Raw genomic sequence first — 16204 nt, forward strand, 5'->3', positions numbered from 1 at the left:
TCAGGTTTCTGAAGTGGGCTTTGAGCAGGGTACCTTCTAGTGGAGAGCAAGGAGCTCAAAACTTGAAGGATCGGGAGGCCCTGGCCCCCTGTTCTTCCCTGAAAGTTGGAACCCTGAGCTGTGTCCCAGTCACTCTCAAAGTGGCAACGAGGCTGGGGTGGAGGGAATTATGGGCCATTTTCAGTACAATCACCTGAATAGACTCACTCTTCTCTTGGGCTGAAGACTTATCTTTCCAGAGAGCAGCCTCTGGGTGGCTGAACCATTCAGCATCTCCTACAGTTTATCCTGTGAGCCCTCTCTGCAGCTCTCCCCAGGCCTGTCCTCACATTCCCTTTCTCAATACTTGGAACTCTGCAGCACCCAAAGATATCAGTGGGGGTTACTGTATTCCTGAAGGTCTGCTCTCAGTCCCACAGATGTTACCCAATAGATGTGTCCAGGAGACAACATGAGAAGAGTCCTGCCTACACCTGGCAGGGCCACAGGCGTGGAGACAGGCAGGCCCGTTTCAACTTCTTGCTATGGTTGACTATACCTATGTCCCCCGAAGTGGCTGAAGGCATGAGGTCAACACATGACAGGGGGACCTTGGAAAGGGAAGCATTCTGCAGGAAGGTAGGGTATCCTCTTTCTAGAGGGACAACCAGAGCAGGGGAGCACCTACATCTCAGTCCCACAGCTGCTCTGCCTCCTCCATGCTGCCTGTTTGAGCAAATAGGGGGTATGAGGAAAGCAGGAAGTCAGGGGCTGGGTGGCTCACTTCCTGCTTCGCCCCAGGAAAGAGAAGGTCCCCATTCAGGGTTCTCAGCCTCCTCTGGAGACAGGTCATGATGGGAGGCTACCCAGTTCTCAGAGCAGATGAGCTAATCCCCTCACCACCATATGGGGCTGTCCCTCATAGGGTGCTCAGTTCCAGTTGGATAAAAGGAGGAGGTTTGGGGGGGAGACAAAGGAGAAAGGTGAAAGTGTGATCCTGGAAAAATGAGGTACCAAAGATTGAGCAGAAAACCTGGGCTACAGAATGAAAGTCACCCAGCTGGCTAGAAGGGGTTAGGAGTCAGCCTAGGTAGTCATACCGCTCCCCTCCCTGCCCCTCGCGCCCAAGCAGAGAAGGAATCAGCTTCTGGTGACATTCCTGAGTACTCCAGACTCCATTGCAAAGACATCAACAGTGAGAGAGTGCCCAGGGATAGGTAAGTTATGCCAAGGGTGAGAGAGAGAGGCCTAGTGGTGATTCAAGGACTAGGATTCCCTGATACACAGTCTCAGGATGCAAGAGCCAATGTGACCTTTCTCCAAGACTCTGGGGTAGGGCATCTCTCTAAGAACCCCCCACTCTTGGCTCCACCCAGTCAGTACCTTGGCCCCAAGGCGAAGTTGGTCAATGGTGTTCTCAGCCTCCGCATACTTGGTGAGGAGCTTGTGATAGTCCTCCTGTAGAGAAAAGATGCAGTCACTCCTGGCCACACATGCGTGAGGACCTGGGTTCGATCCCCAAAACCCAAGTAAAAATGCCAGGTGAGGTGGCACACATTTGGGGAGGGAGAGCCAGGTAGATCTCTGGAATTCTGGCCAGCCAGCCTAGCAGAACTGGTGAGTACCCGGTAAAAGTGAGACCTTGTCTCTAAAAACACAAGTAAGGTGGAGAACTTAGGCAGACGCTCAAAGCTGACTGCTGGGCTCCATATGCAAGCATCTGCACGCGCATCCACACATACACGAACATGTGCATACACGTATGCATAAACACAGAGAAAGGACAGAAAACTAGCTAAAGGTTATAGTTCTTATATACTCGGGATCCCTAGCCTTACACAAAATCCAAAGTTTTGTTAAAGCAACTCACCATAGGGGGAAAAACAGGTGCCATTGGTCATCTACCAATGCAAAGAAATGACACCTGAAAGTGAGTCGCTGTTGTAAAAGGTCCCGGGCTGGGGTAATGGGTCTGTGGGTGAAATGCCTACTGTGTGAGCGTGAGCAGCTGAGCTTGGATCTCTAGGACCTGTATTAAAACGTCAAGCATGAAGCTAGGCATGACGGCACATGCCTGCAATCCCAGCACTTGGGAGGCAGAGGTGTGAGCATCTCTGTGGGTTCCAGGAGAGCCAGAGCTATGTAAAAAGACCAGACCTTGTCCCCAAAAGACAAAAGCAGACAAAGCCAGCCAAGGCGATGCCTGCCTATAACCCCAGGATTGGAGGGGAACAGGAGAATCCACAGGCCCGATGGCCAGCCAACCTGAGTGAGTGAATTCAACCGTCAGTAAGCCTGGCACAGCAAAATATGGTGGAGAGGGATATAGGAAGACCCCTGGTGTCAGAAGAGGAGTGGGGGGGGATGGCTCAGTGGTTAAGCGCACTTGCTGTTCTTGCAGAGGATCCAGGTTAGGTTCCCAGCACTCATAAATAGTTCAGAGCCATCTGTGGCCCCAGTGTCATGGGATCTGATGACTTCTGACCTTCTCAGGCACCATGCACACACACAGTACACATCTATACACGCAGGCAAAGCATTCATATTCATAGAATAAATAAATAAATCTCAAAAGGAAGAGTAGGAAGGAAGGAAAGAAATCTCACAATGTTTCATTTTTCCCATATTGACAGGATCTTGGTGACCTCACAGTTGATGAGGGAAGGTGTTATTTCTTTAGAGGATTTATAGCAATGCGTGTAAAAGGAAGTAATTTCACAATAATACTATTTCACTTCAAGGGAAGGCCTTAGGCCAAAGGAAGGACTGCGGGGGACTTCATAGGTCAGGAGAGGCTGCAAATGGTCAGATCTCCTGAAGGAAACTCACAGCACCTTCCCCAATAGCTCACAGTCTGGTAGGGAGAGGCACACTTAGGAGCCTCCAATCCCAAGCCCCAAGCTCTGATCTTACTGATGGTCAGGGTAAAGAGAGGACATGCAAGGTCCCCTGAGATAAGGCATCTATATCTCAGCAGGGTGCAAAATGTGGATGACTACCGGGAAGGCCTGACTCCACAGAGATCACCTACCAACGAGAGATCAGCGGAGAAAAGGCAGCAGAAGATATTTGGAAAGAAGAAATGCAAGAAAGGCTGCACACAGGCCAAGGGCACACAGGTCAAGTGCCACCCATGAGCCTCATCTGACTCCAGGGAACGGAAAGAACAAGCCACTGCTAAGTGTGTGGGGACCTGTTTCTGCCACTGCATGCAACCCTGTGGGCAGAGTTCTTAGAGTTAAATAAACTACTAAATAACTGGATGTCTGGAACTTTCCTTAATTCAGTGGGAGTTGTGGGAGTGGGGGAAGAGGCTGGCCATAGATGGAGAAGGACCCAGGAGCTGCTCCGTGAGGATGTGAGGAGGAGCGTGCCCACTAGACTGGTTCCTTACATTAGATATGTTAGCAGTACTTGAAAGTAAACAGTCCATCCATGATCCATGAGACACCGACACGCTCACTGCTGTTGTTTTGAGACAGGGTCTCTAGTCCGAGCTAGCCCAGAACTTGCTATTGTTCCGCAGATGAGGATGGCCTCAGATATCTGATCCGCCTGCTTTCACTTGGGAGACTGGTAGGGTTACACACACGCACCACCATGCCCATTTATGAGGTGCTGAGATTAGACGTTGGGCTTTGCGCATGGGAGGCAAGCACTATACTGACTGAGTCACACTCCCAGTGTCTCCCACTGCTCTTCTCTGAGCAACAGGCAGGGTCAGCCATTAACACAGAAACAACTCTACCTTCACCAGCAGGGGCTCCAACCCAAGCCAAAGCTTCTCTAATCAACAAGTGTCTGGGTGACAGGGACAAGAGTCTTCCTTACCTGGAGCTGATGAACTAGCTCAGTGGCTTGTTCGGGTGTCTGGAACTCCTGGGGCACCCTGGGGATAGGGTGAGCAAGAGGAGACCCCTTGGCCAGGGATGCCTCTCCGCTACTCAACAGTACATCCCGAACGATCTCAGCTGGCGACTTGAAGATGAGGGGTCTGGTAGAGCCCTGCTGCCTGTTGTGGCCTCTGGACTTCGGGGGTCGGTAGTTCTCATCTTTGGGAAACCTCACCCGGGGCCCCACCTTGGAGAAGTCCGGGAGTGGGTAGTTCAGGCGCCCTTTGCCGTACTTGGGAGCATGTGACGAAGAGTGGCCAGCCAGAGTGGCTCCTTGCTTGTGCTGTGACACAACTTTCTTTACTGCCCCAAGCCGAGTACTCAGGGGGCTGACTGAGCCAGTGAACCGGGAGGGCAGCGGCTTAGGTGATGTCTTAGTTCTCTTCCAGGTCTGGTCCTCAAGCCGAGAGCTGGGGAGGCTGGTGGTTTCTCGTCCCCATGTGCCTGTAGAGCACTCAGGATTCTGGGCTGGCGATGCTAAGGAGTCCCGGAATTCTGTAGGTGTTGCCGGAGCAACGTCACCTCCATTTCTGTCACCTGGGTGTGGAAGGTTGTGGCACAGACTCTGTGGCAGGGCTTCGGGCAAGGTGGCAGGCTGGTGGACATCGGTGTCTTCTTCACAGGTAGAACCAAGGCTGTCACTAGGTTGACCTAGGCTCACGGTCCCACTGCTCCAAGACTTTGTGTGACTGTGTTCAACAGATAGCTGGGTCTCAAGATGCTCTGAAGATCTGTAGTTACTGCCTTGTTTGAGAGAGGTAATCCAGCCACTGGCTGGTCCCTGTCCTAGAGCTGGAGGGCTGGAATCTCCCTGGTCTTCACACTCCAGCTCTGTATAACTCTCTCCAGCTAAGTCTACCTCAGGGCTCCCAGGGGCCTCATCCAGCTCCTCTTCAGACAGATCCAGCTGTTGTTGATGGTGCCTAGAGAGCCAGGGCAGGGGCACGGTGGGACCCTCTGGGCTGTTCACATCATCAGCTTCAGTCTCTAGAAAGACAGGTCATTCACTGCTGAGCATGTGCTGAGTCTAGAAGGCCACCTGAGTTGCTTCATGACCCTCACGATGCTGAGGATGACAAGAACCTAGAGCCACCACCCCCCTCCACGCACATAACCAGGTACTTGTGTAACTTTTCCCCGGTCAAAGGTCCTCCAAACTCAGACCTTAGATCGAGTCTCCCCAAAGTGTGTCTCATTTCTACAAATGGCAACACTGTCCCATAAAGTTGCAAAAGGCAAAGCCTGGGAGGCATCTTGATTGTCACCTTAGCCCCTGATCCAGAATGTCCCCTGCCCTGTCCTGTTTACCTCCTACAGAAGAACAAATGCAATAACCATGTAATCTCCTCCTGTTCAGCCTCCCACCACCTGGGATCTCATCATGTCTCCCCGTTGTTCTCATCATGAAAGCAGAGCCTTTCCTGGGGTCCTGGGGTCCCTGCTGCTCCAACACCCATAACCCAGGGACCCTGAAAAGCACTGTGCTTGTGTTCATCCTCCACCAGGGTCCTGTGTCCTTCCCTTATCTTGTGAGCTATTGATCCTTCAGGCTGAATCTGAAGCTCGCTGATAAGGTCAGAGTCTCTCTCTGCAGGCCCCCACCAGCCTGGAGCCCTCTGCAACCTAATGCCTATTGCAGTGACAGCTGTTTGTTCAGTCCTGGGATTACTTTGTTAACACAGGTCACCCATAACACTGCAAGCTTCCTGAGGGCAAGGGCAGAGGCTGCTTTTATACTCTATCGAGTTGGAAGACTAGCTGCACAGTACTGTTTCTCAATGATTCCTATGTAGTAGATACAACATTCACCTAACCATCCATCCATCCTTTCAAGCATCCTTCCATCCACCCACCCATCCCATTCAGGCATTCACTTACCCATCTATCACCCAGCCATCAGTCATCCATCCAAAACGCACCCATCCTGTAGGCAGCCATGTTCACAGAGTACCTAGTCTACTCTGTGGGCTCTTGGGGAAGCATGTTAGCACTGTAGGTAAGAAGGAGTCCACCTCACCTTCTCCAGAAGACTCTTCGGAGTCCTGCATGTCTGGGTCCCACTCTAGGGCTGGCAGATGACCCTGTGCCCTGCGGAAGTCCTCTAGGAGCTCAGGACTGATGGCTTCAGGAAGAGACTGTTTGTTTCCCCAGCCCTGGTCACTTCTTCCATCTGCGTCTTGTTCCTCAGCCCAAGCCCAGCGCCGCCTTCGGGGCCCTTGCCCCAGGCTTGGCCCAGCCCATTGTGTCTTTGTCCCTGAGCTGGCCATGGGACCTGGCCTGGCTTCACCTGGGCCACTTCATCTTCAAGGGACCAAACTGCAGCTGGGGGTCCAAATCACAGGTGGCTCCTCTTAGCACCAGCCATCCCGCCTGTGGCCTGTCGGGGTATAACCAATGGATAATGTCAATCCTCAGAGTCTTCCATCATCCATCCAGGAACCCACCAGCTGGAGCCCCAGAGGCAGGCAGCCCTTTCTGTGTGACCCTGGGTGACTCTCACTTGTCATCAATGAGACAAGGATTCCTTTCCCTCCAGGATATAGGGTAGAGTGCTAGCAGGCAGCACACTGTGCAACAAGTGTCCCCTAAATGCTAGCTCCTGTCACTGCACACCCAGCTCTGTCTGCAGGCACCAGGCACAAGCCCTGTCAGCATTGACTACCCAAGGGAGGGCATGCACAGATTAGCCGGCAGCCACTATCCAGGTGAAAAGGGGTAAGGTTTCCCTGGCAGCAGTCACCCCAAGCCCAGGGAGTCAGGGAAGGCACCACATGGCTTCCTTTGGGCATGGGACACGACTTGAGGTTGAAAGCAGAGAATAGCGAGCTACTTCCAATGCCGAATCTAATGGAAAGCAGGCGTGCAAACAAACACAGCACCACACATGTCCCAGCAACCACGCTCACGACACCCAGGCATCCATGCATCTGCACAGAGAAATGATTTGTGGTCTCTACATAAAACAGAGTATTACTCAGCTGCACAGAGGAATGGGATTACAGCAGATAAAGGAATGAAGTCCCCACATGTGCGACCCTGGATAAACCACCGAAGTGCTATGCCGATTGTGAAAAAGCAGACACAAGAACCCTGTGAGTCTGAGTCCGAGGGTTGCAGTGTGCAGAGGGTGAGTCCAGAGAGGAAGCGGGCCAAGTGATGGCTGCCACAGTGATGTGGGGGAGGGGAGAAGGTCCCTGGCTGCTCAGCAGGCACAGGACTTTTTAAGGGGTGAGGAAAATGTTCTGAAAGCAGAAGAGGCATGATGTAACCATGCGATTATGCTAAGTGCTGCTGAGAGCTTAGTTTCATGTTATATGAATTTTTGCCTTAAAAATAAATAGAAATTACTACACAGTAGGCCAGGGGTCCTGAGAGTACAGAAGATGGGCGACTGACAGCAGGGAGTGCTGGAGGGTGGGGAGGTCAAACTGTGCGAGCTGTTTGTGACTCTCAGGCAGAGAGCCCAGCCAAGGGGCCAAGGAGAAGGAGAGAGAGAGAGCCATTGAGCCAGAGAGCCTGGCCACAGAGAGACTGTGGGAGGGTCCCTGGTAGCAGGGGAGGTGGCTCAAGGAGGGCCCCTCAACCTTCCTCTTCCCCTCATTCTCTCTTTTCCCTTCACACTCTACTTCTGACACTTTGCTGGTATTTCCTGTGTCAATCACCACAGTAAACCCAACAAACTCAGCTTCAGGATAAAGGCACAGGACCTAGGAGCTGCCAGCTACTCGGTTATCAAAGAACTGTGGTTGTCCACACTTAGTTTCTATAAAAGTAGGACAACTGAGTTCCAGAGTAGGAATGGCCTTTCCCAGAGTAGCACAGGAATGAAGACCAGACTCGTGTAGAACCCAGGTTTTTGGTACTGGCGTGGGCTCTTCTATCAAGGCTGGAAAAGGGCCCCAACCTCTAGGGCTGAGCAGTTGGAGCTGTCCTTGAGCCTCTGGGGCTCTTGGACTCTGCTTTCAAAATGTAGTTGGGAAAAGTCACCAGGCAGCTATTTCTAGACTTGGGTCCCCAGAGACAGGGACTGCTTGGGAAAGCCTGGCTTCACAAAGACTAGGCAGCAACATGAGCTAACTCTCCTTTAGCTGTGACTCTGGCTCTGGGGAAAGGGGCTCCTGCCCACCACAGCCAGTCTCCCTGTCCCCCAGCCGGTCCTCCTGTCCCAGTCCCTGTAGAACCCCTAAATTTCCCACATATCTCCACACTGACCCCCACTCTGCCAGGCTATCAGGAAATTTGACAGATACTTGCTTTCAGTAGCAAGACCAAGTGTCAGCGAGAACAGTGACTAACTAGGCCAGGATCCCCTGGTCAGTAAGTAGTATGACTAGAGGTCAGTCCTGGCCTTGGGCTTTTGTTTGCTTAGTAACCACATATCCCCAACAGTAAAAATCTGCATACCTATACCTCTCTGCATACTTCTAACTGCATATCCACATATCCAAATACTACATGTACTAGAAAGAAAATTTTAAAATGAAGCAAAAGAGGGCTGGTGAGATGGTTCAGCAGCTAAAGGAACTTGCTGTCAAGCCTGAAGAACTGAGTTCGATCCCTGGGACCTACATGATTGGAAAGACCTGACTCTCAAACATGCCACGACCTCTACATACGTACATATGGTGACATGTGCACAACAAACACATTGCAATAATTAAATGTAATTTTTTAAAAGGATGAATGGAAAAGTTCTTAAGTTGGGGCTGGAGAGATGGCTCAGTGGGTAAAATGCTGGCCTCAGATCCCTAATGACCCGAATTTGACTCTCCAGAACTCACATAAAAGCTGAATGCAAGCATGTGTAATTCCAGCATGCCCCTACCAGGAGAGGGGAAGCGGACAGAATATTGTCAGCCAACCTAGCATATGCAAGAGTGAGTGAGGGACTGTCTAAAACAAGAAGGCAAGTGAGACTCACACTTCAGGCTGTCTTCTGACCTCTGATGCGTGCAGTGGCACACACATACTGCCCTGATCCCCACCGAATATTGTAAATCTAAGTTCAATATCCTCATTTCCGGACACAGCCTGCACCCCTACATCAAATCCTTGGTGATGGGGGATCCTGACCTTGAATGTGGGTGAGAATTCTCTAAGCACTCGGTCTATGTCTGCAGGATGTCAGAGGCCCTGAGACAAGGCTTTAGAATCATTCTTTAAGCAAGGATCTCAACAGGGCCTCTCCCAGCTTCTGGCTCCCAGTGTGGAGGCCTGGGCAGGTGTGTGGGGTGGGGTGGGGGGGGCACAACCACACCTCCTGACATCTCTGCTGAGGAAGGGTGACGGCATGTGGTTTTCTGACTTTCAAAATGTTATTTTTCCCCCTAGCCCACCACAGAGCAGCCTGCCCCATCACAGAGGCCCCTACGTGCAAAAAGAGGAACGGCCAGTTTTCTGCAATGACTCAGCCACAAAAATCTCACTGTTCTCAGAAGAACCCACACAGCACAGGCAGCAACCATCAGTGGCTACAGTTTTGCACCCATTTCTCAAGTGCCTCAACTTGTGAGCTTTTCCTGAGAAAGATCTTACTCTTCTGTGTAAGCCACAGCCCTCAGTGCCATGGAGCCTGGACCTGGCCAGTCAGGTAGTCAATCAATAAACACACATCAGTGTCAAACATGTACCAACCTCAGGCAGAGATGAAGTTGCAATACAGTAGCAGGCTGAGTACCAGGCAAGCAGATCCCAGGCATGTGGCTGGCTGACTGTTCTCTGTAAAGGGGAACGGTAGTCACCTAGCCTGCTAGTACTGCACCCATCCCTCTGTCTGGTGAGCACTCTGGCCCTCAGAGATACACCAAATGAACTTGGAGGTTCTCAGCCCCCAGGATAAAGAAACAAACACACTTGCCAAGATCCCACCCTCCGTGGAGGACGCAATCCAGAAAAGCCGTGGAAGAAGGAAGTTTGGTGACAGTTTTAACAGACCAAGCAAATCGAGGGGAGAAAGAGGAAGGGGATTCAGGACAGAGGGACAGCACAGACAAAAGGTCTGAAAATACAAGATGAACTTCCAGGAGGGCTCAGGGCCTGGCCCCTGAGTGTCACAGACAGGCAGGAGGTCTGGACAACTGTCAGAGGGCAGCAGTGGATGCTGGGGATACAAACTATGATGTCCTGACCCAGGAGGGCTGGCCGCTCTGTAACTAGGTCCTGCTAATGGTTGGGCCACTGGGCTAAGGGTTCCCACCTGCTCCAGAGAAACTGCACCTCACCCTCCAAACCACCAAACACAGCTTTTTCTATGTCCTTACTTCTTACCACCTGACACCCGTACAGACCTGATCTCCATGTTCTAACACCCTCCAGGGATTCTATTTAGTTCCTGGCTAGGCAATACCCTGTTTTCTACTGCTTCACACAGTTCTCCCCACCCCTCTCCCTGCTTGTGTGTGTGTGTGTGTGTGTGTGTTTGTGTGTGATGTTCCTGTCCTGGGCCATTACAAAGCCTAAGGGCACACCCCTTTACACCACTCAACACACTATGCTCCAGGATGATCCTCCTCCACTGAAGGAGCCCTGGCATTCAAAAGCTCCATGCTATCCAGCCAAGGATAGCCAGGACATCCCCACCTTAACCTCATTCCAATGAGGAAACAGAGGCAGGCACCTAAAAGAACAACCAGGAAGTTTAGAAGAACACTGTGGCTATTAAACCAAGGCCAGGAAATGTGTACGAGGCAGGAAGATGCCAGGGGAAGAACTCCATATCAAGCTGCCAGACCCTTCTAAAGGCTGCGGGGCTCCAAAGCAAATTTGGATCAGTGTCAGGGCATAGACCTGTTCACAGGAGTGGCCTTTGGCTTGCAGCAAGTGGAGATACCCACTACGGATGTCCCCAGACTGCCTCTGACTCACCCAAGCAGCCGGGGAGGAACTAAAAAGGGGCCAGGCTATCACTGACTCTCATCTTGCCCTACTTTAGGTCTAAGCTGGCCTCCTGGCCCCAAGAACATCGACTTTGTCCTTGCCCTTATGTGGATAGGAGATGCTGTCTCCTGGCCTGCTCCTCACTCTGTACACCTCTTGAGACCCTCAGCAACCCAAGCACTAACTGGCCTTGAGATGGAGCCCACCCTGGGCATGGAGAGGGACCAACACTGGTCCAAGTTCAGCAGGGGAACCAAATCAGAGCTGGATCTGGAAACTAGCATCTTGGAGTCCACTCTGGCCTGGGGGCCGGACTCCCAGAACTGGACAGGAGTGGCAGCAGCTGCGTAGCTGTGATTTCCTGGCTAGGCTGGGCTGACTGCCAGGGTTGTCCAGAGAGTCTATGACTGGCCCGTCCAGAGGGAAGGCGGCCTTCCCCTCTGGCCCTCCTCCTGGCTCAGCTCCTTACCTCACTTGCACTACACCGCCATCCTGCCGGCCTGGGCTCAGGGGAGCTGCCCACAAGGTCTTTGTTTCAAACCTAGGGAGCCCCCTGCCTCCACAGCACCCTGGACCGCCTCCAGACTGCTCTGCCAGCCAGAACCGCCTCAGCTCAGAGACAAGCATCGCTCCCCACTTCTCCCCGCCCCTGCAGCTGAGGCCTTGCCCTGCCTCCTCCTCCTCCTTGCAGGAAGCGCCCAGCCTGATTTCCTACAAGTGTTTGTGAAAACGAGGGGGGTTTACTGTGCAGGGCTGGCGACATGAGCTTAACCCTTTGCTGGGCAAATGTGGGGCCTGCCTTGATGGGAAGAACCCACAGGAACTTCCGAGGCCTTGAGTTTGGGACCACCTCAGCTGTAATTCTGTTTGTACCAGCAGGAAGTCCAGAGAAGGCTTAACTAAAGTCACATGGTATGCTGGTCCCAGGAAGAGGAGCCTGCAGTTCCTCCACTCCCTACCCCAAAATTGGTCTCTTCCATCACCAATGATTTTATCAGAGCCTCTCCTCCCACACCAGAGGTCTCATTGCCCATCCTAACGGGAAGAGGGAGCAGAGAAACACAGGACTCAGACTTGGTGCTTGCTCATGTCCTTCCAGCTTTCACTCTAACTAACACAAGTCTCATCATCTCAGGGAGGATTTGGGGATTCTCACCCTTCCACTTACTGTCCACGCCTGGAGACAGATCCACCTGCATTGGAATTTTCTAGGTAACAAGGAAGAACTAGAGGATCAGATGAATATCTCTTCTTGTAGCTTTCCCCATCAGAGGCCCCAGAGATGAAGGAACAGAGTTACATTGATGGTTAACCTGTGGCTCTTCAGGTCCCTTCACTTCTGTGAGAGGTATAATCAGCGGAAGAAGCATGGCTGGACATGGACACACTACACCTGGCTCTTCACTCTATAGTGAAGTGTGTAAGATTTCAGGGATGCCTGAGGCAGAGTATGAGACAGGCTGATGACCAAAGTCCCGAGGCTACTTCCGGTACTTCTGAGGCTGAGGACTTACAGAACCTAGGGCAGCACTTTCTAAGCACCAGAGGTTTCAGGTCCCAGATGCTGGACATGCCCTGGCTGAAGACACCCGGCCTGAGAGTAACAAGCTGAGGAGGTGAGGCAGGACCATCAGGAAGGGCTGGGTGGGGAGGCCACAGTCACACAAGCGACCAGAAGGACAGAAAGGCAGAAGCAAGCCATAAGCATCACTGATGAGAACATTCCAGAAAAACAGTTGCAAAGACCTGAGAGCAGCAGGAGGGCCTTGAAGACAACAGGGGGTGCTGTGAGAGGACTCAGGTGTCAGGGGACAAGGTACAGAATCTGACCTGCAGGGTCCAGGCTGAAGCAGAGTAGCCAAGAGGAAGCAGGTAGAAGAGAAGATGCTGCAGGAATCCGGAGTCTCCTCCTGGCTCCCTACTCTGCCCCTGCTGACCCAGAGAGTCAGGAAACAGAAGAGAGATGAGGTCAATTCTCTGCCATCCAGAAAGCCCTCAGGGGACCTCAAGGGAGCAGCCAGGCTAGGGACCACCCAAGTGTGCTGGAGAGAAGGAATTTTAGAGTGCATAGGCCAGGGAGTTCAATGTCAGCCTCACCTCCTGCTGGCTCTGTGTCCTCAGTAGCTCCACCACCTAGAGCCACAGTCCTTCCTGTGGAGCAGGGCTAAACAGAGTGGCCCCTGCACAGGGGCTGCTGTCAATTCCATGACAGACGGCCTGCCCAGTGTGCAATAGGGGACTTTAGGACTTATTTCATCACCAGTTTCTGCCCTCGGGTCTCTTTAGGTGGGAGAGTCTGGTCTCCTCCAAGGGCTTGTGGTTGATGAATGGAATGAATGAATGCTCTTGAGGGCCAGCTGCCAGGATCTGGCTAAGTCTGAGCTAGCACCAAGCACTTTCAACCGAGTAACCTCCCAACTCCTGCATCCCTGTCCCAGCCTTGTATCCACATCTGGGGGCTGGGGCTCCCCCTGCAGTCCCTCAGGGACTATGGAACATAGCCAAATCTTACCAAGACCCTGCCTCGTGCTCTGGCGACCATGTGGCCCATTGTGTGGGAGGCAGGCTCCCCTAACATCCTGTCACTCAGTCACTCACCCTCCCCATCATTAACCCATCAACACCAGGTGGCTGCCGCAGCTGGCACACCCTCCGCCTTGTTGAAAGACAGCAGCCAGTATTTACTGTCCTTCACCCTGCAACTAGGCCTTTTCCTCCCCACCCCCCACCCCTTTATCCACCCCCCCCCCCATCCAGCCCACATGGTATTCCTTTCTGGAATACCATCCCTCAAGTTTACTCAACCAAAGCCACAGACAAACTGAGCTTGGATCCAGTAGCTTTCCCCAGCTCCCGTCCCCAGCTGAGCCCATCCTTTATTTGGGTTCTCAAGCCAGACTGGGTGGTCCACCTGGCCACTCCCTTCATCATGCAATTCCTCTACTGAGTCCCATTTGCTGCATTTCCTAAACCTCACCAAACTCTGGCTTTGTCTGTCCCCATGTATCTTTCAGAATCTTTCATCTGGAGAAACAGCCCACCCCACAACAGCCTCATGAGATCTTCTCAAACACAAGCTTTCAAACCCAACTGTACACAGGTTTGCCACTTGGAATGCTCTGGTCCCAGCACTAGGACAAACAGAGGCTGTGGCGTGGCCCTGCTCCAGCCTCCTTCCCTCACTCCTTGCCTGCTTCAGTCCCCAGCTCCTCACTGTTCCCAGTAGGGCTTCTCAACGAGCATCTATACTCCCCACTGACTCTGAGCTGCATGCAGACCTGGCTCCTGAACGACCTCCTTGGGACTTGCCATCTGTCCTGATGCTCACCTGTAGCCAGTGTTGGTCTCTTGACTCCTAGAAGAAGGTCTTGAAACTCTCACTACTAAGTCCCTTGTCCCCAGCATGGCTGACAGATGCATTCAGGATCATCCATTGCACCTAGCCAGTTGCCCAGGTAAGTAGTTGCCTGTAGTCCCCAACAGTTATCAAGACTGGTGTGAGGGGCCCATTTCACAGATGAGTACACAAGGCCCCTAGAGCCCACACAACTTGCCCAAGGCCACAACGCTGGTGAACATGGTAGAGACTCAGATACACAAGGACCTGGCTCATGCTCGCCCCGCCCAGGCTGTGGCGATTCTAAAGCCTGCACACAGGGAGCCCAGAGTGGAGCCTAAGGCCTAGGCTACAATTCCTCCTCTGCAAAGGGAAGCCCTGCTCTCCCTTGAGTTTCTCCATTGCTTCCTCATCCTTTGCTTCAGATACAGTTGGAAGTGTGTTTTCCCAGTGCTCAGGGGAGGAAACTGAGGCACAGAAGGGAGATATTAGCTCTCAGCCACCCAGAGAAGAAACCAAAAGTAAGGCTCTGTACCCTGGCCACCAGCCACTGGAGCGTAGCAAGTCTTCTGCCGTTTGTCCCAGACTTGGGTCCAGAAATGCCGCTGGACCTGCCTTGGGTTCTTCTGGAGGCCAGAGGTACAGCAGAGAGCCATGAGCAGCCCAGCCATCTTGAGAGATCAGTGTGAGACACCACAGGAGTGGGGCTGTCATTTCACTGTGACTCTCCTGAGTCCTAGCTCTTCTTTCCTGGGAAGGGTCACTTTCTCTTCCTGCCCAGGAGGCTGACCTTCCAGGTCAAAGAACATAATCCATCAGGACAGGGGCAGGTGTCACAGAGGACCAAGGAGAGTGATGGAAGCCTGGTATGACTCCCAGGTCACCTGGAACACAAGAGGTCTCTCTGAGCTTTGAGCATGTGGCATCAAGAGATGGTCACCAAAATGCTGGACAGACAGCTCAGCAGTTAAGAGCACTTGCTGCTCCTGCAGAGAACCTGGGTTCAGTTCCCAGTGTTTATATGTAAGCACCAGATACACACGCAGAACACATACATACATGCAGACAAAAATACAAAATAAAGAATGAATCGAGAGAGAGAGAGAGAGAGAGAGAGAGAGAGAGAGAGAGAGAGAGAGAGAGGGAGGATATATGTCTGAGGTGCCCAGAGATCCTCTGAGCATTCCGGATTCCATTCCATTTGCCCACCCAGGAAGCCTCACTGTGCTGATGGGTGGGCATGGAGAGAGACCTCCAGGACCCTGGATGCTGAGTGACCTTAGCAAGATCCTTGCTGATAAAGACTCTCCTGGTCTTGGTTACTCATGTGTAAGATGGGGACAGTGTTGACTTTACAAGACTCATGGGATTAGTTAAGAGCGATGGTGTGCACCCTCAGGTGTTGGCCCAGTGCCTTAGCTGGCACAGAGCACCTGCCTGGGAGCAATGGCCTTGACCTCAGTGATGTGGCCACAGAGTGTGCTGCCTGCAGGACTCAGCAAGCTTCCCCTAACATCCAACATCAGCCAAAGCTCTAATTTCAGATCCTCCACACAAAGGGGAGTGAGCCCTCCCAAGTGTGAGGGGTACTATGGCCAGGTGGCTCCCAAACCCATTCTGGGGCCAGAGACCCAGCTAAGAAACACGTGATCATCCTTAGCTATCGAGTGTGTGTGGGGGGGGGATAGGCCATCCTTAGCTAATAAAGACACAGGTTATAAGGAGGCTGTCTTCAACCACGTAGATGGAAATCTCTCTTTCTCTGTGTCTCTGTCTCTCTCTCTCTCCCCACCCCTCTCTTTTATCCCTCCTCTCAAGCTTTTTTCAAAGTAAAATTTTGAACATTCATGTGCCAAGAAGGTATTGCTAGCTGAGGTTTTATTGAGCACCTGCTTCCTGTCAAACACCTTGTCAAAGCTTTTCTAGGAATTAGCTCTCATCACCCACCTTCCACACCAATTCAGGGAGGCAGGGATCCCTTCTCCTGTTTTACAAGTTAGGAAGCAGGTTTTTTCTTTCTTTCCTTTTTTTTTTTTTTTTTACCAGGATGTGTAATCTTAAATTCGTTTGTTACTGAAATATACAGTGAAGAGGTTGGAAGCAATCTCACTGTCCAACA

General features: G+C 52.2%; 1 protein-coding gene across 3 annotated transcripts in view; it reads right to left on the reverse strand.

Moving 5' to 3' along the window:
- The window catches only part of Akna (AT-hook transcription factor), a 44177-nt gene that overhangs the window by 25680 nt on the left and 2293 nt on the right, over positions 1-16204 (reverse strand). The window contains exons 1-4 of one of the 3 annotated variants that reach the window (XM_028779888.1): positions 11218-11447; positions 5890-6249; positions 3811-4859; positions 1363-1437 (exon numbers count right to left, since the gene is read on the reverse strand). In XM_028779888.1, the coding sequence (XP_028635721.1) occupies positions 1363-1437; positions 3811-4859; positions 5890-6139 (1374 nt within the window). In that variant the 5' untranslated portion in view covers positions 6140-6249; positions 11218-11447. Of the gene's footprint in view, positions 1-1362; positions 1438-3810; positions 4860-5889; positions 6250-11217; positions 11448-16204 lie in introns of those variants that run through there. The other 2 variants (XM_028779886.1, XM_028779887.1) reach the window with 2 other exon arrangements.

The sequence above is a fragment of the Grammomys surdaster genome, unplaced genomic scaffold (genome assembly GCF_004785775.1).
Source record: "Grammomys surdaster isolate TR1022 unplaced genomic scaffold, NIH_TR_1.0 363, whole genome shotgun sequence".
In the NCBI taxonomy this organism is placed as follows: Eukaryota; Metazoa; Chordata; class Mammalia; order Rodentia; family Muridae; genus Grammomys; species Grammomys surdaster.